The sequence below is a fragment of the Cyprinus carpio genome, chromosome B20 (assembly GCF_018340385.1).
Source record: "Cyprinus carpio isolate SPL01 chromosome B20, ASM1834038v1, whole genome shotgun sequence".
Taxonomy (NCBI): domain Eukaryota; kingdom Metazoa; phylum Chordata; class Actinopteri; order Cypriniformes; family Cyprinidae; genus Cyprinus; species Cyprinus carpio.
The window spans coordinates 20489904-20514593 of record NC_056616.1 but is presented as its reverse complement, the minus strand read 5'-3'; the positions used below and the strand labels follow the sequence as shown (position 1 = coordinate 20514593).

The 24690-nt window shown below is 37.5% G+C and overlaps 1 protein-coding gene across 1 annotated transcript; it reads left to right on the top strand.

Annotated features, from left to right (window-relative positions):
- Positions 1 to 1170: 1170 nt before the first annotated feature.
- On the top strand, positions 1171 to 24069 carry tnfrsf21 (tumor necrosis factor receptor superfamily, member 21). Its single transcript, XM_019125573.2, has 6 exons — positions 1171 to 1664; positions 6151 to 6793; positions 8145 to 8672; positions 15855 to 16120; positions 21234 to 21447; positions 22730 to 24069. The coding sequence occupies exons 1-6, from the start codon at positions 1581 to 1583 to the stop codon at positions 22957 to 22959; spliced, it is 1965 nt and encodes a 654-aa protein (XP_018981118.2). The 5' UTR covers positions 1171 to 1580; the 3' UTR covers positions 22960 to 24069.
- The last annotated feature ends 621 nt before the right edge of the window (positions 24070 to 24690 follow it).

The window sequence follows — 24690 nt, the reverse complement described above, 5'->3', positions numbered from 1 at the left end:
TTGTTGTACATTTCTGCATGGATGCACTAATGTTAGTCATAGCAAGGCATTTTGTCTTACCCTAACGTCTAACTCACTAACCCACTTAGAGCGAGTTCCCGGGGCAGAAACAGTGTGGCACGTGGGAGCATTTCTCCATTTCATCCTTTTAGCTCTCAGATGCACGTGTAGGCCTTTGCCAGATGGTGTGCTCTTCATCTGCCAGTGGCCTGTCTGAGACACACTGGAAATGATCTCCTGTCTTTGTGCCAGTGACACAAAAGAGCTGTATGCTGTTTGCATATGTCTGAGGCCTGAGAATGACTGTTTGGATGAGGTACTTTCTTTCAAACAATAATGCAAATGAGACTGGACAGTGTAGGTATAGGCATAGGCCTACTTTCATACATTTATGTGTGTACATATATGATTTAGATAGCCCTATAATATGTTATCATTCCATAGCATAAATGATACAATTTAACATAAATGTATGTAAATGTAGGCCTATTATTTATTCAACATATGTAATATTTTTATATAAGAACCTTATATATTTATATAGTTATTATTTACATATGTTTTTATATCTGTCGTTTGTATGTTTTATTACATTTTGTGAGTGTGTGTGTGTGTGTGTGTGTGTGTGTGTGTGTGTGTGTGTGTGTGTGTGTGTGTGTGTGTGTGTGTGTGTGTGTTCTTTAAAAAAAACTTTCTTATGCTCATCAAGGCTATTTGATCAAAAACATAGAAAAAAATCATTTTTGGAAATATTATTTAAAATAACAGTTTTCTATATGAATATACTTTAGAATATAATTTATTCCTGTGAAGCAAAGCTGAATTTTCAGCATCATATATACAGTCTTCAGTGTCACATGATTTTATTCAGCAAGGATGTGTTCTTAAAATTATAAAATTTAAATGATAAAATTTAAAATAAACAGTATTTTTATTCAGCATGTTATATATGTTTTTACACATTTTATACAGGCTTTTTATATTTAACTTTATATAAGTTGTAAGGTTAAATTGAGGTCACATTGTCCAATTTACTGTAATGATTTACACAGTGTGTGCCACAATGATAATAATTAACTTTATTACTTTGTGTGTGCGTACAGTACACCTGTGCAACACCTTTAGTCATACTATTTGTTAGTCTGACTCCACTTACACCACGACTCCCCCAGTATCTTCCCGGAAACCGGCTCGTATCAGGCTCCTGATACGGCGTGCGGCGCAGACAAGCAGCCAGTGACGAGTTTCGGTCGTGACGTGTGTCGCCAGTACCCGCCCATCCGCAGCCCGTCTTTGCGGCACAGGAATCGGTAACCTGGACAAACAGCAGCCAGACTTCAGTCCACAGATCCATCCATCATCGCTATGGGAATTATAGCGTTCTTCTTCCAAAACGAAGCTCTTATCCCCTACTACTTGAAACCAGTGCACGCCGGGGCACAGACTATAAAGGCGTCAGTGGACGGAATTTGTACATTCTGAGGGAATAAGCCAGCAAAGGGACAATACCTCACAACAATGTGGGTGTCCTGTTGATGCGGAGATGCTGATGCTCCACCTATGAAGCCAAAAAGTAACAGATGTGGATCTGGGCATATTTAAACAAGAGTGATTCCACTGGGACAATGCCTGGGAAAATGTCTATGAGTTGGTCGCTGATAATGGTAAGTGATACATTTATTTACGCATTATGCTTCTCTAGTCCTCTCGAATATTCTGGCTTTTGTTGGATTTAAAGGGACAGTAGAGGTACCTGGTGTCGCTCTTGGTGTATACTACTGTAGTGAGGATGGAGCCCAAACAAAAGATTAGCACAGAATAATAAAGCAATTATTTTCCTTTTAAACGAATTAATAGTTAAGGTGGCACACGTAGGCTTATGACACAGCTTAAATGGATAAACACAATCTTAAGAGTATTATTGTAGGCTATTGTTTGTGGTACTAATTTCACATATTATCCTACATTAGTCAATATTTAAAAATAAAAACTCCAAATAACAATTCTATCAAACGTTGAATTGTTAAAGGTTAAATTAGGGACACCACTTGACCTATTTTAAGATGTATTAAAATGGGAAGTATATTTTTTTCCTCTTGAGTATACATTATATTACATTGTTGTAGTTGTTATGGCTTAGTAATATTCATATGTATTAGTTTACAGACATTTGTTTTACTTAAAACTGCTGCCTTGTTAAAACATTCACTTAATGTTCCTATGTTGTTTTTGTTTTGAAGATATTAACCATTGATATTTTTTATTAAATCAAAGTGATTCGTATGACTTACTACTATGCCTATAGTCATGGTTTTGATGTCATTGGCTTGATATTTTCTATATGTTTTCATTCTAAAGACATGTGCATGACATATGTTATTGTTTCATAGACAATGTCATGTTGACATGGCTTAATATGGCTATTGCGTTGTAAAGATTTACATTACTTAATATCCTCATGAAATTAGAAGCCAGCTGAGGTTAATTTGGTATCTCTCTTCAAACTGGCTCATCCATTAGCAGGTCTTTATCAGGGGACCTTTAAATCCCATAATGCACGCAGCTTACTGCTGCTGCTCAGTTTTCAAAAATTGGATTCAGTTGTTTGATACCCATGTAGGCCAATGTGCATTGTTAGTTTCACAACACCAGAAGGTTTAGCAGTTTGCTCTGTCGGTTTAAATCATCCATGCACCCTCGAAAAACTTATTTATTGGCATTGACGCAAATGATGCAATGTGTTTGGCAGGTGGCCTGACATTTGCAGGAATATTCCTCACTCATTCATGCCACCTGCAGACTCGTTGGCTGTTGTGGATTATTAAACGGGCATGAATGCCTCTAGACAGGGAATGTTTGTTCTTGCTTCGCAGTCTTCAGTTATTATGTATCAGAGGTGTAACAGGTGATTGTCTGGCACATGGAGTCCTGATGATATCACATCTGGCCCTGTGTCTGTTCTTGTAGAATTGCATGCTATGTTTGTCTTGAGGACAACAAACTATTCTCAAATTTAACCTGAAGTTCATAGGCAAATTCACTGAGACACACCCAGGGGGTTGTTCAATGACACTTTTACATTTGGTCACCCCACATGTTCAGTATTTAGTTACGTCATTGATTACTCACCAAGTATAAATAAATGTGATGTTATGTAATTATGTATGCACAGATTGCAAGCTCATGTATCAGTGAAATGCCAAGTCCATTTACTCAAAGGTTAGTCAGGAAACCCCATGAGTCATTACAAAACATCATGCTCATAAGAGCAGCTCAGTCAACAATTAACCCTTGCAAAGTGTAAATTACGGTTTTAAATATACCGCTTAATATATATTCAGATAAATAGTTAATTGAACTTCTATCCTTGTGTTCACTTAATAAAAATCTGTAAAGACCACAAAGGGAACAAAATGCAGTAGACTTCATTAATATCTGTTCTCTGATGAACAGAAGATAATATCTTAGTCTTAATAGAGTTTAAGAAGCTTTTTTTGCTTGTTTGTTGTTTCTCATGGCCTTTAAGGTAATAATATGTCTGCCTAACATTTAGAATAAATATTTATGAATTCTTTTGTATATTAATGAGTTTCTATGAAAATGGCACTTTGAAAGTCACAGCTATAAAAGGGTTCGTTTTGAATTGGTGCCAGAACTGCATATTTCTGAATGTTGAGACATTATACACAGACATGGATGGCAAGAATTCGAATACACTCTCACATAAGAAGTCATGTTTATATAAGCTTCCGTAAAAATGTCCAAATTAGGTTTCGTACAAGTGCCCTTTTAACCCAGACGCTGTTTAGGGTGGGATGAGAAGATGGAGTTGTAACATGTCTTAGTGTTTTGTACATCACGTTCCTTCTTGTGGTTTTTGAAAGCAAGAGTGCGTGAAAAAGTGTTCCTCTTATCTTGGGTTGCCAGTTCCTCTTACCAGAACCTTTTGAAAGAAAAACCAACTCGTGCGACAACAGTGTACTCATTCTTCACTTTAGAAGCACACTAAGCATACAGACATTGTCCTGTAATCAGTGAAGTTGTCATCCCCCTCGCTGCCCTAATTCAAACCCTCGTCTGTCAGTTCACTGCTGGCCCTCTTCTAGAGCTAAGGCCTCTGGGAAAGCACAGCTTTGTCTAATCGCTATTCATGCTCAGTCTGTCCTCCTGAAACAATCCCCATCACCTCATGAAGAGCAACATGTGCATCCGAGCCCAAGCGCTCTGGCATCGTCCCACAGTTCCCAGCGATGGCAGTATTTGTTGGCTGGAGAATATTAATGTCATGTTTGTTTTGATTCAGCCCTCCCCGTATTAGCGAGGAAATTAGTCTCCTGCACTTTTATACTAGTCTTCTGTGCGGTCTGTTGTTGAGGAAATGTAATAAAACTACAGGGGATTCATGATCAGCAGTTAATAGAGCGTTGTGTTTAGAAACTGATGATGCAGCGAGGCCCATGTGTGCCGCGCTTTCCAGCATCATATTTTTTGGTGATGACTTTTGTACCAAGCCCAAGATGCCTGTCGTGTTTAGGTGCCGAATTAAAATATGGGCTAGCATCATAAAGAATATTAGGTGCAGTTAACATGCTGTGCAGTCGGCTTTGCTGGATGCGCCAGAGGAAAGAGGGGGCCGTTATGATCGGAATTTGGCTTTCAATGGGGCAAGCTTAAGCTGTAGTAACTTTAGAGCGGCTGTGTTTACAGGCTTCTTGTCATTAAAAGTTATTCTGAAGGTCACCGGGCTGTGGGAGTGCTGTCAACGCATTCTAAGGTTCCCTGTTGTTGGTCTATAAAGTGTTTTTGCATGGGTGATTTGTTGAAGACTGTGGAAGCAGACTTTTGTTTTAGAGAGGAATTATGAGTTGCTTACGTCTCTGCTTGCATAGCTGGCTCAAGAGAACATGCTTGTTAATCCGATGCCACTGATGTTGCAATTTAAAGTTCTTGAGGTCATCTGCTCCATATTATGACATCAATATGCCCTTTGAGATATTGCTCATTACCTAAACGTAATGCTAGTTGTTGTTGGGATATTCTGTTTTTCTCTTTTTCAATATAATCAATGACATTTTTTAAATTGCCCATTGAGCAATATTTTTGTACAGCATACTGTTGTGTTATTAATGAATATTTATTGGTTAACAGTAAATACACACATTGAAACAATTGTAATAATAATAAAAAAGACAAATTCAACAAAAACAAGGCTCCCACTCATCCTGGACAGTGCAAAGCAGTGTTTTTTCATTGCATAGAGTGGTGAAACTTTGCAGTTTTTTTGTGGTATCTGATGAAATTCAAAAAAGGGAGACTTTGAAATTTGAAAATTTTGAAAATATTCCCAAATCACTAATGATCTGAAAGGAACATTGTTCCAAAGAAAAATACATTAGTTCAAATAAAAAATAACTAGCAGCTTTTGAGAAAGGTGAATGGGTCTTTACAAATTGTGCAGCCAAATAAAGAGTCTAATTTATGTATTTCTTTATATAGTGCCTTATTTCATTAAGAACAAGGCCAAGTGGAGATGATGAGCAATTTTAAACAGTGTTTTCTTTGTCTTATTTCAAATAAAATGGTTTGCACAATCTTCAATTTCGATGATCATTCTTTATAAAAATGTTGGGATGAAATAGAAATTAATCTATTCTCTAAACACATTTGTTCATCTATTAATGTGTTTTTTCTTTCCCTGTGAAATGACAGACCTTTCTTATGACGTATGCTGGACTTCACCAATAATTTTGTCCACATAAACCCGCCCCACCCTGTATATTTTTTCAATAATCCATTTTACCCAGATGTACGTCACACTATGGAAGAAATCATCTGTTGCTACTTCCATTTCATCACAACTGTAAATGACTCTTGGCTCCGTTTTCTTGAATTAGTGACTCTTCCACTGGTGATTATGAAATGTCAAACTTGTCTCGTAGTTGTTGAAAGGACATGAGTATGTAGCCATCAAACAAATGAAAGAATTTTCTAGCACCAGTGGTTTTCTTTATCGTTATATTGTTGACTCTTGTTACAATACAAACTGATGACGCAGTGGTCATTCATGCTAAATAGACTTTTATTGTGTGTTTGGATTGTTTGTATTGTCATTGCATAACAGTCTTCTTTTTGTTCTTTCATTGCTGTTAGCTGCTGTTCACTGCGGTCAGTGACATCTTAACCCACACACTGACCCCCAGCCCGACCACAGAGAAGCCCTTGTCTCCTCGACACTACCACCACATCGACCCCGCCACTGGAAACAAGCTGGTGTGCGACAAGTGTCCGGCGGGCACCTATGTGTCCTCCCACTGCACAGAGGCCAGCGTACGGGAATGCAGCCCCTGCCCAGATGGCACCTTCACCCGGGGCGAGAACGGTGTTCAGCAGTGCCACCGCTGTCAGAGACGCTGCCAAGCCCCATTTGTCGAGAAAACTCCCTGTACGTCCACCAACGACCGGTTGTGCGTGTGTCCGCCAGGCAGCTTCTCCCAGGGTGGAAAGTGTCAGCGGTACTCATTATGTCCACCGGGGTGGGGCGTCCGAAAGCGGGGGAGTGAGACAGGGGATGTGCGCTGCCGGGAATGTCAGCGTGGCACCTTCTCCGACGTGGCATCAGATGCTCTGAGGTGCCGATCTCACACAGATTGCTCATCTCTGGGCTTAACGATGCTGATCAAAGGCACAGAAAAGACAGATAGTGTGTGTGGGCCAACTCCAGCCAGTTCGTTCTATGTCCTACTTGGAGAGGCCTCCGTTTCCACGGTTTCCAGCACTGAGTCAGCATATAGAGGTGAGAGTGGACAAAGCTCAGTGAAGAGCTATTCCTCACTGTCGATAGATAGATAGATAGATAGATAGATAGATAGATAGATAGATAGAAAAAAAAAAAAAAAAAAAAAAAAAAATACATAAACAACACAACACTTGGTAGTGTTATATTCTCTTGGTTTGTTGTACAAGTGCATTCATCCACTGGTTCTGTTACTAACAGCTCCCTCTTTTCAACTTGATTGCTCAACCCCTTCATCAACTTCCCTAATTTGGTGTTTAAATAAAGCAGTGGTTGTATGTGATGTTTTTGTGTATGTTCTTTAGAGAACTCTTTTTTTTTTTTAAGCCTGTACGGATGTAGCTGTTTATGAGCTATAGCTTTTAAAATTAACTTAGTGCCTGCTAGGCAATTTTTTCTAGCTTACTGCCTAAATAATAATAATTATAATTATGTTATTATTAATAATAATAATAATAATAATATAAATTCATGAAAATTATTTAACACCTTTTAATTTGCACATACACTACCTATCAAGAGTTTTAATGCTTGGTAAGATTATTTAAAAGTTTTTCAGAGAAAACTCTTGTGATCAACAAAACTGCATAAATGGATTTTGATCAAAAATACAATAATAAAGAACTGTTTCTTTTTAAACTATTTTAATATATTTTATTTTATTTTAATATAATTTATTTTTTAACTATTTTAATACTCCAGTCTTCAGTGTAACATGACCCTTCAGAAATCATTCTACAATGCTGATTTTGTGCTTTTTCATATTTTTGTGGAAACTGTGATACATTTTTTCAGAAGCATTTGATGAATAGAGTTCAAAAGAACCTAATTTATTTGAAATAGAAGTAACCTTTTGTAACATTATAAATGTTTTAATTGTCAGTTTTGATTAATTTAACAAATCTTCGCTAAATAAAAGTGTTAATTTCCTAAAGAAAAAAAAAAATGATCCCAAACTCTTGAATATTTATATATATGAAAAAATGTGCAAAAAAAATAAATAATTTTTTTTTACGTGTTTCACCAAAGCAGTCATAGTATTGCCAGTAGTATTAGTCCTTATCTCTTATTTTCAGAAGAAAACTATTTCTGATTCCTCAGTTTGCATTGACTTTAGTTTTTGGGTCAAATCTGAGCAGTTAAGATGAGAAATCCTTGTGAGATTATGTTGGCTGAGCAGCACAGCTCCACTTTGCTATCTACGCATGCCAGCTTGATGCTGGATTAAAGTTTTAGATACTCTCCCTTCTGTTTTGTTGTCTAGGTTAAGCTCATCTTTAGGACTGTATTTAATTCTCTCTCTCTCTGTCTCTGTTTTTGTCTGCAATTATATGGTCTACTCTGCACACAGCAAATACTGCAGTTTTACCAGCTACAGAGATTCAGTATGTAGACGGGCCAGTCCTCAGTAGCACAGACACGGCCCTCGACGCTGAAGAAGACATTCCCACAACTACAGCTTCCTCCAAGGCTAGTGATGAGGATGGCAGACTCTTAATTGCTGCAACTAAGGACCTCCCTAAATTGCAAAACAAGTTTTCCTTATCACAAGACCCCCTGCCTGCCAGTCAACAGGCCATGGAGACTCTGTCTGAGGGCAAGGTCCAAGGTTTGGGCTACCGGCCCATCCGCAGGGGTGCACCGAGGCCTAGCACGCACAAGCACTTTGACATCAATGAGCACCTGCCTTGGATGATAGTCCTGCTGCTTCTGCTGGTGCTGGTAGTGATTGTGGTGTGCAGCATAAAGCGCAGTTCGCGAGTGCTGAAGAAGGGTCCCAGACAGGATCCCAGCAGCATCATGGAGAAAGCCATCCACAAGAAGCCCAGCTCTCCAGCGCAGACCAAGGAGAGGTGGATCTACTACTCAAATGGACAGGGTGAGTTATGTTTTTGTATTTTTATAGATATATTTCAATATTTTGTGTTTGTTTACAAAACTTTTGTGATGGGAATAATATGAGATGGGAGGAAGGCCTATATTTCTTTGCTTCATTGTGAGCAAACTCAGAGTTTCTCAGGGGAACACAATAGTTTCTTAAGAGAACACTATAGCACTTAAATATAATTGTTCTTCCCATCTCTTAATTTTTAATTTCTGTCACCATGTTCTCTTAAATGTCTTTTTTTCTAATTTTTCGTCAAAATGTTTATTGAATGTGTCATCAAAATACCTGATTAAGTTGACCAGTCCAAACAATTAAAAATCAACTTAAACTCAAATCAAATTAAAAAAAAAAATATATTGCCAAAGTACGTATTTTCAGAAGGTGTGAAGAAGTTTGTAGAGATAGATATCTGGACATAGTGTGAATAGCATTTAAGTGCTAATGTAAATTCAACTTTACATTAAAGTTCATTAAAGGTGATTTATGTTAAAATACATTCTCTTATCCCAGCGTATCTTTAAGTAAATCATTCGTAGGTTGATTTTCCCAGAAAATTATAAACACTCTGGTGGTTTCAAAACATTGCTCTGTTTGTTTGAGAATCCCGACCAGCACTGCACAGCAACAACAACACAACCAATGGTGTGATTTTTAGGCGTGGCTACCTGTTTGGCTGACCAGTGGCAGGCAGAAAGAGTGTCCTCAAGTACGGAAACTTGTGCAGACTTTACACGCTTCATCTAAAACTAGATTGATGAATGCCATTTATGAAAAAGTGTTAATGACTATATGCTATTGGGCGGCTGCACAGACACTCAGGACTTTGCAATATGAATTATAATGCACTAGACTAGAGCATCTGTGGATCTGTCTTCACACCAGTGCGTATCGTATTGAGAACTTCAAGAGTTACACAACCATGACCAGCGATAAGATCACCTCTCTCGTGTTCTGTCAGTCACATGATCATACAGAACCTAATCTCCTTCTGTTTCCCATTCTGCTCCTTGGGTAGCATTTGCTTTGCGTCTCTGGTGTTTCTCTTTCTCTTTTATTAATTATTTCACACTCTGGTTGTTAATATGCCACAGAGGCTGTTAGGTTAGTTGGGACTGTGGCAGTGGGCACCGGCTTATATCAGCCTCAGATATGCACCTGTGTGTATGCTCGAGCAGTTGGAACCAGATTATTCTAGTTCTTTGTGGTTTGAGAACCAGAGGAGTGTATCGGTGGACATGGTCTGGTGGGAGATGAGTGGGTGGACTGACTAATGTGTCATGAGAGGTCTGAATTCAGGGTGCCACTGAGCAAACATCTAACTGTAAGTGTTTAGTGTGAAACTTATCCTACACCATTTGTGCTATAGATGCAACTGGTACATTAAATCATGTTTAGGATAAAATGAGTAATCGAATGAGTAAAAAAATTGTCTCAGACTCCCATTGAAACATGGAATGTCAGATCATTTAGACTTTCGGCTGGGCTATTTTGACTTTAGTTCTATTGAGAAACCACCAACCACCCATAAGGGTGTGGACACATCAGCAAAATTTAATGGGCAAAAATCATCTATTGTCAATAGTCTAGTGACGTATGAATCACAGTTCACACAGAGGTCACTTTCAAACCAAGCAGTTTTCTGTTGATCATCACAGAGAATTTGCATGACCGACTGAACCCAATTGTGAAATCTGTGTGGGAAGACCTTTTGTCCCAAAGTTCCCAATCCATTGGATTTATATTGAAATTAATGGATTATACCTATTAAACAAGAAATTTGGCCACACCTTAATGACCTAGCACCCAAAAATATACCTAAAACAAAAATACTGGATTTGAACTCAAATTATGAAAGTGTAACATTGATTTTTTTTCCAGCTTTGTGGACTTCCAACAATTACTATTATTTAGATATTGCTATTATTTATGATGAATAATTATATGAGCAATCTAAAACACCAATTTAAGAGTAGTTTTATGATATTTCATTGTTAATTGGCCTTGAAAATAGTGGAATATCAAGGAAAAGGGGAACCAATGACCTTAAACACTTCCACCAGGTGCAACAAAACAAACAAAACAACAACAACAAAAAAACACTTGTGCTATTTTTACTGCGGTGTTTTTCTCCCTTGCACTCCTAAACGTGAACAATTTCATTGTTTATTGACTTCGGCGAGCGAAGAATTTATTACATGCTGAACTTTTGAATTAAACTGAGAGAGTAGAGCCTCTTAGATTCATGTTAGAAAGCACAGGTAACCTTTAAACAGGCGGTTGCCTCCGCGAACACAACACAAAACATATCCCTAATGCATTCAATGTGTGCAATTGGGCGGCCTGAAGTGCATGTGTGTCCGTTTACTACATTAGTGAAATAATGGCCATAAAGGGCCGCATGGGAAACATACATAAAGATGAAGGAGCGATCGTACAAATAATGAATTCTTTCATTGGAGGTATAACAAAGCACGCATAGCGGAGATCAAAGACGTAGAACCACCCGCATGTACGCCTCATATAACAACCTCTGCAATAGGTGTTATCTATAAAAGCCCACTGCCCAGAGTCAGGGTGGGCTGGGGCTTTTATAAGAGACGATTAGGAACTTCATGGGTGAGCTCAACCTTGCCAGCATTTTGTTTAGGAGTCAGGGAAACTCCGGGGAAGCTTGTAGGATCCCCTTGCTAGTGAACCTCCCCTGGTCTTTATCAAGCGAATGGTTTCATTGTTTTGATGGGGAAGTGGTAATTACTGTGGCTGGCATGGTGTATGAGGTGTCAGGGATTTATGGGATGACTGCATTGCCGTGAGACATTCCGTCAAAGCCACCACGTCGACTCTCTAAAAGGGGGAAGTCCTGACTCCCTTTGAGGATTCCTTTGTTTTGCAGCCAACCTAGACCTGTTGCAGCTGGTTTGCCACCTCTTTGAATTCTCATATGAAGACGTTAATGCTTCGTTCTATTGTAAACGGCTGTAGCTGGTAAGCTGTTGTCTTTGTACATGCAAATGAGCCATAAGGTGTTTCTTCCCTTTTACATAACGCCTTTTGTATGTACCCTTTTTACAGCTGTTATTAAGATGGAGATAGGGTGGTCCGAACACAAGTGGTCAGCCGTTTACACCTAGTATGTGTCTTGAATCCATCTCATGTTACTATTAAATACTGTCCTGCATTATGCAAAGCTTTACTTGAAATGAGATGGTCCATGTTTCAGGAGGTAGGGGGTTTGTATGGGGTTTCAGAGGTGGGTGGGGTTGTTTGAGTTCAGGGCTCTCACAGCCTGGGGGAAAAAGCTGTTGAGCAGTCTGGCAGAGCAGGCTCTGATGCACCAGTATCATCTTCCTGATGGTAGGAGCTGGAAGAGACTGTGGGAGGGATGGGTGGGGTCCTTCACAATACTGTTGGCTTTGCTGGAGCATTGTGTAAGGAAAATGTCCAGGATGGAGGGGAAAGGGGCCCCGATGATCTTTTCAGCTGTGTTCACTGTCCGCTGGAGGGTCTTGCAGTCTGCTGCACTATAGTTCCCATACCAGACAGTGATGCAGCTGGTCAGCACGCTCTCAATGGTATCCCTGTAGAATGTGGTGAGGATGGGTGGAGGGAGACTTGATCTTTTCAGTTGGCAGAGAAAATGTAGCCGCTGTTGTGCCTTCTTGGAGAGTGACATGGTATTCCACGTGAGATCCTCTGTGATGTGCACCCCCAGGAATTAAGTGATGCTGACTCTCTCCACAGTTGAGCTGTTGATGGTCAGTGGGGGGTGGTCAATGGAGTTTCTCCTGAAGTCCATCACAACCTCCTTTGTCTTCTCCACATTGAGGGACAGGTTGTAAGTGCCACACCATTCAGCCAGTTGTGCCACTTCCTCTATGTAGTGTATTTCATTGCGGTTGCTGATGAGACCTACCACAGTTGTGTCATCCGCAAACTTGATGATGTGGTTGGAGTTGAACTTAGCAGTGCATTCGTGGGTCAGCAGCATGAAGAGCAGTGGGCTGAGCACACAGCCTTGTGGGGTACCTGTGCTCAGTGTGGTAGGGCTCGAGGTGTTGTGGCAGACACGGACTGACTGAGGTCTTCCAGTTAGAAAGGCCAGGATGCAATTACAGAGGGAATTGTTAAGGCCCAGCAGGTTTAGTTTCTTAATGAACTGTTGTGGGATTATTGTGTTGAATGCTAAGCTGAAGTCGATGAACAGCATTCTGACATAGGAGTCTTTATTTTCTAGGTGGGTAAGAGCCAGGTGGAGGATGGAGGAAATTGCATCGTCTGTAGATCGGTTTGGATGGTATGCAAACTGGAGCGGATCGAGTGTGTTGGGGAGGCTGGTTTTTATGTTGTGCATGACTAACCTCTCAAAGCACTTCATCATGATTGGAGTCAGTGCTATGGGACGGTAGTCGTTTAAAAAACAGGACACGGGGTGATTTTTTTTGGTAACGGTATGATGGTTGTGGATTTGAGACATGTGGGGACGACTGCCTGGCTCAGCGAGGTGTTGAAGATATCTGTTATGACATCTGTCAGCTGTGCAGCACAGTCTTTCAGTACAAGGCAAGGTATGTCGTCAGGACCCGCAGCCTTGCGTGGGTTATTGTGAATTGGTATTTTCTTGTAAAATTCTCCAGTAATCTAAATATTTTAATAAAAATCATTTGATGCAATGTACTTTTTGATCATTTCCAGCACATTTTAACAATACCATGATAATTTTGATCACTATAACCTTGACATGAAATTGTCAGACAGTTTCATCGCTAGAATGTACTGTATTTTTATACACTGTAATATTTTTAAAAATATTTAAATACAGTTTAACAAAATATATATTGTATTTATGCAGTAATATAGGGGTTGGTAAATGAAGTCTCTTCGCTCATCAATGTTGCATTTATTTGTTCAAAAATACAGTAAAGACTAAAGAAAAATATGTAGTATTTGTAATATATATATATATATATAATCAGTCAATCTATCTACCTAATCTTTATGTATTTATAATATTAAATATTATATATACAATAAAAATAGATAACAGATAAATAGATTTACTATATATATTTAAAATAATATTATTAAAATAATAGTATAATAACAAATATAAGTCTCATTAGTTTAAGAGTGTAAGAATAACATTGTACTTGCTGACTAAAGCACAAGCCTGGAAACATTTGTAAGCACGCTGTACATTCAGATAGTAGCAACACGTGTTTTCCCAGCATTCCATAAAAGTTGCCTTTGGAACTAGGGCAACCAAATCCATCACGCAGTACAGTCATAGACAGGAGAAGGCATCATGCAACCCATTGACTTTGGCCTAAATCACTCAGACTAAGCCTGTCCTCCTTTAACACGCTGTCATGCCGTAGTGACCTCTGGAAACAACAGGCGAGAGGACGGGCAGCCTGCAGGCCTTGGCATTTTTACATCCGCAGTACAGTCTGTGGCACGCTATCCTCCTGAGAGCTCCAGTGAATTTGCTACAGATGGATCCCAAACAAGACAGATCTGGCTTACAGATAGATGCTCTAATACCTTCCAGCAGTAGTTGTCCTCTACAGTCATCCTGTTACACTGAACTCAGTCACGTTTATCTGCTGTAGAGACTAATTCAACATGGATTGCATTGATCTATGCTGTTTTACATTGGGTTCTCTTGATGAAAGTTTACATGATTTGCATTGTTTTTTAGAAAACCAGAGTTTTTAAGAAACTGTAGTATAAAGTTATTGATAAATTGAAGTGTCTTATATTTTTCAATGCTTTACGGTTGATTTTATGTATTTATTTGTTTGTTTTTTAAATTGTTTGGGTTTTACATTTTCACTGCTTACAATTAATGTAATTTCATGACTTTTTAAAATTGTTTTTTTTTTTTACACAATAATTGTGAAGCAACAATACAATACAACTAGATTTGTACATTTCTTGAAGAAAACATGAGTGGTGCTTCCCTTAAAAATCTCCATAGGTGGAATGCAGAGTGCGTTGCTGTGTTTGTAGCACATTGCTATGCGATTGCTATGGTGTTCTCTCTGTCTCTGTTCTATTCTGATCTAGTGTTATTTTAATTCCATTGATATACTATTATAGTTTTTTATAGTTTTTGTTTGTAGTTTTATTTTATTTCTATTATTAAATTTTATTTTAGTATTTTAAATTTTTAGTAATTTTTTTTTTGTCATATATACATTTTTATTTATTTATTTTTATTTATTAGTTTTAGTTATATTGGTACTTCATTTTAAACTAAAGGAAACTAAGAAATGTCGCCTTGGAAACTACCTGAAATAAAATAAATTTCAGTTTGAAATATTTGTTTTCAGTTAACTTTTTTTTTCAGGTAACAAAATGTTATTTATGGTTTTAGTTTCAGTTTTAGTTCCTTCCTCAGTGCGAATCTATGGGATTTTCCACAAAGTCTGGGGGATTTTTTTTTTTTTTTTTGGGGGGGGGGGTGTCACTTAATAGTACTTCTATTCATCTATTTGTGATTCTTGATTTCTCATTTTTGACTAAAGCACAAATGGTGTGAGATGATTTACAATACATGCTGACTTTGGTTTGGGGCTGCACTTAGATCCCTAACCCTATGAGCAAATACTTGAATCAAGTGGAAATATGCCATATATATGAGTATAGTGTGATCTTAAAAAAAAACAAAAAACCTTATCATGGCTCCCTGGGTTTGCTTTAGGGGTTCACTCTTAAAATGATTTCCTAGGAGGCATCTGTATGTCATTCTACACCAAAGTGTATAAACACAGGCATCAATCTAGGTCATTCATATGACCTTATCCATGGGACAGTATGTCCCACAGGAGCCGCTGGTGTACTGTAACCCTAGAGCGCTGCCCTTCTGCACTGTATGATTCCATTCCTCACTGTCTACTCTATAATGCGCCAGCAGAACATCATGCCAAGGTTGCATTTATTTGATTAAAAATAAAGTAAAAACAGCACCACTTTGAAATAATACTACAACTTAATATGACTGTTTTCTATTTTACTATATCTAACTGTAATTTATTCCTGTGATGTCAAAGTTTAATTTTCAGCAGCCATTACTCCAGTCTTCGTTGTAATACATCCTTGCTGAATAAACATAATAATAATAAAAAAACATTTAAATGGTACATAGGATTGACCTTTCCTCTCATTCTCTAGGTATTGACATCTTGAAGCTGGTGGCAGCACAGATTGGCAGTCAGTGGATTGACATGTATAAGTCTCTGGCCAGTGCCACAGAGCGAGAGGTGGCCGCCTTTTCCAACGGCTACTCTGCTGATCACGAGAGGGCATACGCTGCTCTGCAGCACTGGACCATACGCGACAGCGACGCCAACCTGGCAAAGCTGATCAATGCCCTTCACCGCCAACGCCGCATTGACGTGGTGGATAAGATACGTAGTGTCATGGAAGACAATCCTCAGGTAAGCAACTTTAGGTTTCAGGTTGACAATGAAGTCTTGCGAAAAAAATAACAACAAATGTTTTTGGTTACAGATACCATTGTAAACATGAGATTTTAGCAGTCAGCCATGATTACAGCATGAAGTGAGTTATTTTCAGCTGGTCATGTGACCTGAACATGGCAGCATCCATTAGGCTAGGGGTTCTCAAGCTGGAGCCACCAGGTGCAAGAAAATGCTAGGGGGGTCCGTGGAAAAATTGAGAGAAAAGCAATTAAATATATATATATATATAGATATATATATATATATATATATATATATATAATAACAATAAAAAAGATTAAACAATATATAAAAACAAATACATGTTATTAAAATAAAAAAAAAAAAAATAGCTAAATAAACAAAAGCTATTGCTTAAAATAAATAACATTTAAATTATTAATTAAAACAAATATAGTTAAAATAAATATTTAGTCATTTACTGATTTAAAAAAAAAATAATCTAAATAAATAACTAAATGAGCAAAACAATTGAAAATAATACAGTTGTTAAATAAATAAAAAATAAATTAAAAAAAAAATAAAAAATACAACATACAACAAATTAACACTTTACACATTAACAAGTAACACAAAAATCAAACATAAAACTAAACAAAAATCAAACATGTATACATTTATCCCTTTTTCCTTTTATTTAAATAAATTGTATTAAAATAAAAAAATGATTTAAATAAATCAAAAAAGAAAATAAATGAATATAAAATGAAAAAATAGTCAATTAATAAATAATAAATAAAGATAATATGAAGAAAATATAATTATATAAAAATATATTTAGTTGTGTACTTATATTATAAATAATAATTAAATAAGCAATTTACATATATAAAAAACATAATTTTGGAGGTCTGTGGATTTTGTAAGTAAAATATAATATTATAATGTTTTACATTATATAGTAAAAAGTATTTTTATTTTTGTATATTAGTAAACATCAAACCTGTCCTGTTATGGTCAAGCCACAAGCTGCTGCATTAGTCAGGCCACAATAATGGATCAAGTAGTCATGTGTATATAGTCTAACATAACACACACACCCCAGGTCTAATGACACTTTATTTGGATAATACGTGCTCAGAAGAGTAAACAAACCTCATGAGTGCATCGTGACTCCTGGCTGCATCCTATTGAGCTGCATTACTAATGACAAAAGCCTGACAGGCTACCGGAGATGGAGGATCAGCCATCAACTTTCATTTTAGAGTTTACAGCCTTTCCTGTGTGCAGATTTTATAAAGGCCACTTTATTTACTCTGTCCTTGTCTCAAGGTCACAGCATATGGTGAAGTTAAGGCTTTTGGACTGATATTGATGCTACTGATATGACCAGGATAAAGTGAGATAAAACTCTCAGACTTATTTATATGTCTTCCTGTCAACGCCACCTCATAATCACCTAACTGCCAGTGCTGGTGGTGACTTTCACTGAATGCTTGTTTGTAAAGGTTGAGCAAAGTCATCTCTCTGCGGAGCACATCCTGTTCAATGTTTTAAAGCAGTTCCCCTACTTTCGCTTCATTCGTCCTCTTTCGCTTCATTCGTCCTCATGTCTTGTTTATAAATCTGTATGTTTAAATATATAATTCACCTATAGATTAACATTAAAAAAGGTTTTATAAAAATATGATTATTATAAAACTATATATCACTTTTATTGTATGGAATAAGAAGCATGACCATTTTGTCTGATTCCTTTTGTGAATTAGTAAATATGATAAAATATATACATAAGTTTATTAGTAACTAGTAACTAACCAACAATTGGTTCCAAACTGTCTTTCACAAGTGAGGCAGTTGGATATAACCATTTTTTTCTACCTTGGAACTGAGCAATCCATTGTTTATATATTTATTTTAATAGATTTTTTTATTTTATTTTCATTTTTTAACAACATGAGGGTGAGTAAATAATGACAGGACTTTTATTTTTGTGGTGAACATCCCTTAAAAGATGTTTAAAAGACCATGGAATGTGAAAATTAAATGTGCTTTGTCAGGGCATTCTCTCTTTCTCTGAGCAAAAACACAATGGTGCTTACAAAATCTGATATTGAATTAGCAATGCTGAATGAAAATGATGCAGCAAAGAGGATGAAACCTCATTCTCATGACAGAGCGGCATTCATCAGAGCCACATGTTTGTAGATCAAATCACGTATATCCCATGCTCCACAGTGCCATAGTGCACATAACAAAGAATGAATTGCACATGGTAAGAAATAGAAAGACATTAGTATCAGATTAAATGAGTCTCAAAACCATTAGGACATTTGGATTTAGGTATGTTCCTCCTTGTTTACAAATGTCTGGGAAGTAAGGAAGTAAAGTGCATAATTTCTTCAAATGTTTGATCTCTTGTACTTTATAATTTTATATACACTCGGATTTCTCCCGGAATCATGTTATTGTTCTTTTACCACTTATAAACAGAATCACATGCACTTTTATGAGTTACAAAGGATAAAAAAGTCATACCACTTGCACTCAGAATGCATGTAAACCTCAGATAAGGGCCCTAAACACACCTAGTGCTTCACTTGTCATGGACGTGGGCCAAACAGCCCCAGAACTTTTAGACGCCATCTGAAAGCCACCACCAGTCTGTCCCGTGCTACTATTTATATAACGCCTTTTAACAGGTTTTCCAAACCATTGAGAGAAACAAAGAACTTTTGTTTCTTTTGAAATCATATATATTTTTTTAATGTATAATGTTGAAGTTCCACTACCAGGCTTTGTATAGTCAGATGTGGACCATGCGCTGTGTGCTGTAGGTGGTCTTGAGTCTGGAGCAGTGTTAGCTGTGGCTAATAAGATCAGTGTGGGAGGGACACACTTTCCACATCTGTGGCTTGTGTCCTGGTGGGTGATGGCACAGCGTTCATGGCGACTCCCATGTTGTGGTTCCGGACTTTTGCCAACAGCTTGTTTGCTGGATATTAATAGAGAAGATATTTGGGTATACACCCATCCTCTTTCTGCGACATGCAACTTGACTGAACAGTAGACTGTGTGGTTAGAATAATGCGCTTGTTGATTTCATTGAGGCTGGAAATTAGATGTGGAAGCCTCTAGTTTGTATTAGTCAGTTCTAATACAAATGATATGGATTCAGCAATAGTGCAATGTTGATATGTGTGCATATACTGTATACTACAACGGGAGATTCGCATCATGGATGTGCAGCCAACAAATCTGCAGCCACTGCGTGATGCTGTTATGTCAATATGGACCAAAATCTCTGAGGATGTTTCCAACACCTTGTTGAATCTATGCCACGAAGAATTAAGCCAGTTCTGAAGCCCAAAGTGTGTCCAACCCAGTACTAGCAAGGTGTATCTAATAAAGTGGCCAGTGAGTGTATATATACCTGAAATTAGGTAAACATTTATTTCACACAGTATGTATATAAACATACTGTATGTGATTAGTTTTATTAAAATGAGGCACATTTAAACCTCCATTGTCATTAGACTACTGTACAAATCTCTTTCTCATTACTGCAAATTTCCTTCATATTACAGTAATTTTGTATGAAAACATGTCTAATTGTCATGAAAATAATGGCACATTGCCAAAAATCTAAATGATCCCTTTTTTCTTCATTTTTTGTGGCGTAAAGCTTTTGCATTTGGATATAGACGGGTAAACATTTTGCCAGCAATGCATCTGTAATTGCTGCACTCATTCTGGCTTCCCTTGTAAAAAGTGGCTATTTTTGTATCTTGCATGTGCTGCGGCACACTTACTTCCTTCCTTTCTGCACTAATGCATGATTTCATGGACAGGGTGGAGCGGTGTTATCTGTTAGCTTAGTTCCTACTGTTGTTGTATGCCAAAATACAAGATTTCTGAAGTCAAAGAAAACTCACATCATTGCATAAATTTAGTGTATTAAATTTGGTCAGTTTACTACCTGTTCAGTGGAAGTACCAAATTTTCTAAGAAAAAACAAACACAATAGCACAAGCAATGTACAATTTTGTGTTCTGTAATGCTCCTTTACTCATAAATTATCTCGCTTGACCTCTTGTGTTCCCATTTTCCTGGTGGTGTCTTTGAGTTCAGAGCTGTTTTTCTCTGTGTGGGGTGGCTAATGAATGACTAAATGTGATCTCTCGCCGTGCCACTCAGAGTAATGGTCTGCTTTTTATGTGCCATTGATTATTCACTGCTGATTCCAAGGGAGACTTTCCCGGAAATGGAGTGGTTTCCGTCCTTTCTATAATTTGGATGTTCCACTTCAGAAGTTTGAATACCTGCCCAGCCTATTATATGCTTCCTTGAATAGCTTATGTTGGGATTTCCCAATCTGGGAGTCACCAGAGCTTTCTTAGGAGGCACCAAGTCTATTTAATGTTGATTTTAGCTACATTACAATCAAATACCTTTCAGATAACCCCACCGATCAAACTATGCTCACAAGATGTCGTATTTAAATTGGGCCTGCATATGGATTATGCTGAGCATGTTTTTTGGGTACGTTCACTTAATATGCATAGTATGGTAAAATGGTGGCCACATTTGCCTTTAGTGTCCAGTATAGACTGCGGTAATAAAATCCGGACTGTACCGACTTCCTGTGAAGTGACTCGTTCTCGGAAATGCACCATTAATGTTCCAACAAACTGGCATAACAAGTATGCTTTGCGCACAGGGGGTTTTGTGACTGTAACACAGGCCTGTGTAACAATGTGCTCTGTGGGCAGTACTGGATCTTTTTCATCTGTCCTCCCCTGACGCAAAGGCCAACAAAGACAGGACTCATGTGGGTGGTCCAGGGCTGCGACGGCTGAACCCTTTGTGTTGACCCGGCCGTGAGCACATAGTGATACACTTGTAGAGCCCACACATTAATACAGTCATCGCTGTCTATCAGCAAAGACTCTCATTCTTTCAAATCCATTACTCACGTAATAGTTGTTCCAAGAAAACTTTGTTTGTTCTGACAGGATACACTTGTGGGTACAGAACAGCATGAAAAAGAATCTCTATAGAAACCTTTGCCAGAATGACATTCTCATCGCTGTCATTAACATGTACTGCGACACCTCTTTTGCCGTAGGTTGACCTGAACAAGCTAATGATGGCTGTGAATGTAAGCCATTGTCTGAGCCCCAGCCATAAGCCTTTCGAATCGCCCGGTGTGGTGGTGGAGCAGTCCCCCATGGAGCGCACCAAAGGATTCTTCCCCGACGAATCAGAGCCGCTGCTGCGCTGTGACTCCACTTCCAGCAAGGACTCTGCCCTCAGCCGGACAGGCTCTTTCATAACCAAAGGTAAATGCACATGGATAAACACTAGGAAGAAAAACAGCTAGAAAAACACAGAAATTAAAAGTTAGTAGTAATAAACTTATGATATATAAAAATTCAATATTTGTATTATATTTCAGATCATCAAAATGTCACACTTTTGAATTAAAATATAACATTTAAATATAATGTAATTTTATCATTTAAGTGCTCTAAATTCCTCAGAGATTTTAATAGTTTTCATCGAATACTTGGGTAGTGTTTAATGATCTTTATTGTGATAAATTATTGCATAAATGTTTTACTGTATATGGCCTCCTTGTGTGTGTTTTATGTTTCTGCATAGTATGTTGTACCATTTAAATATGCAAATAATTTATTGTTACGTTTTTAGTTGCTAGGCTAGATAGATAGCTATTGTAGTACAGTAGTATCTTACCATATATCGCCCCCTTGTGGATGCTTATGTTTCTGCATTGTATGTTCAATAATTAAAACGTGACCCTTGACCACAAAACCGCATGGGTACATTTGTAGCAATAAACAACAATATATTGTATGGGTCAAAATTATTGATTTTTTAAGAGCTAAAATCATTAGGATATTAAGTAAAATCATGTTCCATGAAGATATTTTGTAAATTTCCTACCGTAAATATATCAGAACTTAATTTTTGAGTACTACATCAGCTTTCAGATCATGTATAAATCTAAAAAAAAAATGACCCTTATGACGGGTTTTGTGGTCCAAGGTCATAAATAATTTAAATCTAGAAATGTTACCTTTTTGATTGCTAAGCCCTATAATACTTATGTATTAATCATGTATTAAATGCAGTTTTGTAATTTGATTTTATATCAGTAAAATTTTGAAATAATAATGCATAACAGTAAACATGTATATTATTAAATATTTAGTCTAATTAATATAAATATTATTCAGTTCTCGTAATTAATAAAAGTAATTAAGTAATAAGATTACATTTTAAATGACAGTTAAGTGTCCTACATTGTTCAGGGAAAGATTTAAACAGGTTTACCCAAACTAGAGTGTTTGCACTTTTAATGTGATAAAAGAAAATATGTTGCCCCCTTGTGGATGCTTTATGTTCCGCTGTTAAAATATACAAACAATCATAAGAAATGCTGTTTTTTTTTTTCATCACACCATCTCCTATTAAATATGAAGCTTTTCTTTCAAATTTGCACTTTTCTTTTAGTATGTGGTTATAAAGACTATAATGAATAATAAATCCTAAAATGTTTTATGTTTTATTAATGGCAACACTCAATCTTCTGTCCCGCAGAGAAAAAGGACACGGTGCTGCGGCAGGTGCGTCTGGACCCCTGTGACCTGCAGCCCATCTTCGACGATATGTTGCACATTCTCAACCCTGAGGAGCTCCATGTTATTGAGGAGATTCCGATGGCAGAGGACAAGCTGGACCGCTTGTTCGAGATAGCAGGGGTGAAGAGTCAAGAAGCAAGCCAGACGCTGCTCGACTCAGTCTACAGTCACTTGCCTGACCTTCTTTAGATCTTTACAACATCTCACTATTGTCAGCTACAGAAACAAAGTGATGGACACACAGATGTGCACTCACTCCACTCCACTGTGTAATTCGGTGACATGCACGTAATATTAAAACCTCTTGAATGCTCAGACAGGAGTTTTTCTGCAATCAAAGCCACTCCTTGCGCTAGAATTCACAGAGCGTGGATGAAGCGTTCTCTTGTTTGTGAGCTCTTGACTGGATACAGCTGGTGTCAATGCTATAACCTCTCTAACATGCAGCATATTCTTGCACACACCTCAGCATGATGTCTTACTCAAAGCTATATGATGTAATTTATGAACCGTTTTGTAAATTGTTAAATCAAGCTTTTAGTCCTTTGATGTTATGTTAAAATGTGTTTTTTTTATTACTACTTACAGATTAACACATCCTAATCAGCAAGGTATTTTTGTTCCCTTTGTTTGTCTTTTTTATGTTCTCAAGTATTACCACTGTAGCCTTTTTTAGATACTAATTTTGTGTTTTATGTGATTTCAAGGGCATTGAAAATAATTCCAACTAGTTATGATACAAATCATGACTGTGGATTATGTGCATTCACTATACAACTCTCAAAATAAGCTCCATTCCCATGTGCTTTTTCAATAAAAGGGGACAAGAAGCAAGTATGATTGCGAAGTAATTTCACACAGGCTAGAGTACCACAAAAAAAGTCTATTTAACATTTAAATGTAGCATTTCAGTATTGATATTGCAGATGACATGCAGTACAGAGAGAATGTCTCTGTTGAACTCTGTTAAATCAAGTCACTCTGGTGCTAGATGTGAAACTATGGGAAAGTGGTCAATTTTATCCCAATAACGGTGTTTATGGTCATTTGACCACTGAACTTTAAAAAAAAAAAAAAGTGGGTCAAGACAAAACAGCAGCTGTATTGACTCTCCTGGATCTGAGGAAGAGTGTCAGATGAGCTGTTTGGAAACAAACAAGGACAGAATCATGGAGTGGATAGCTAATATGTATTCTAATGGCTGTTCAAATGTAACACATGTAACCAAGACATTTATTATTATTGATAATTATCATGTAACCTGGGAAATCAACAGATTAAAGTTTTTTTTGTCATAACCTGTGGTAGTATTCTTGTTGTGCTTATATAAATAGTTTAATGTGAATCTTCATTTTTGTTTTGTCCATGAGCTGCACTCATTTCTGAGTGACATAAAAATACTTGAGAATGAAGAGATTTATCTTGAACTCTGAAACAAGTATGTATAAATCTTAATTAAACTATTTAATAATCAGTTAAAAATAAATTTATACCTGTGCGATATTACTGTACCCATATTGGACCAGCAGTTTGGGTGCAGAAAATGGATGGATGTATGATTTAGCTGCAGATGCCATCTTCTGGTGAGATGCGGGAATTCATTCCACATGACCCTCACAGTGCATTATGAGTATTCTCTAGCCAAGTGGTTCTCAAACCTGTCCTGGAGTACCACTAGCCCTGCACATTTTGTTTGTCTCCCTTATCTAACACACCTGATTCAACTCATCAGCTCATTAGTAGGGATGTGTCTGATAAAAGAGAGATACAAAATGTGCAAGGCTAGGGGTCTTCCAGGACAGGTTTGAGAACCCCTGCTCTAGCCTTTCAGTGTACATCAGTTGTACACACCATAGATGTATATAGGTAGATTCCACATTCAACTGCTCTAGACACATTGACGCATCCGCCACCTTGGAG

Excerpts from the sequence above, each read along its gene's own strand:
- tnfrsf21 (XM_019125573.2), top strand. The coding sequence starts at position 1,581 with ATGTGGATCTGGGCATATTTAAACAAGAGTGATTCCACTGGGACAATG. Across the intron at positions 16,121-21,233 it reads TCATGGAAGACAATCCTCAG|GTTGACCTGAACAAGCTAAT; the intron begins GTAAGCAACTTT and ends CTTTTGCCGTAG. Across the intron at positions 21,448-22,729 it reads AGGCTCTTTCATAACCAAAG|AGAAAAAGGACACGGTGCTG; the intron begins GTAAATGCACAT and ends TCTGTCCCGCAG.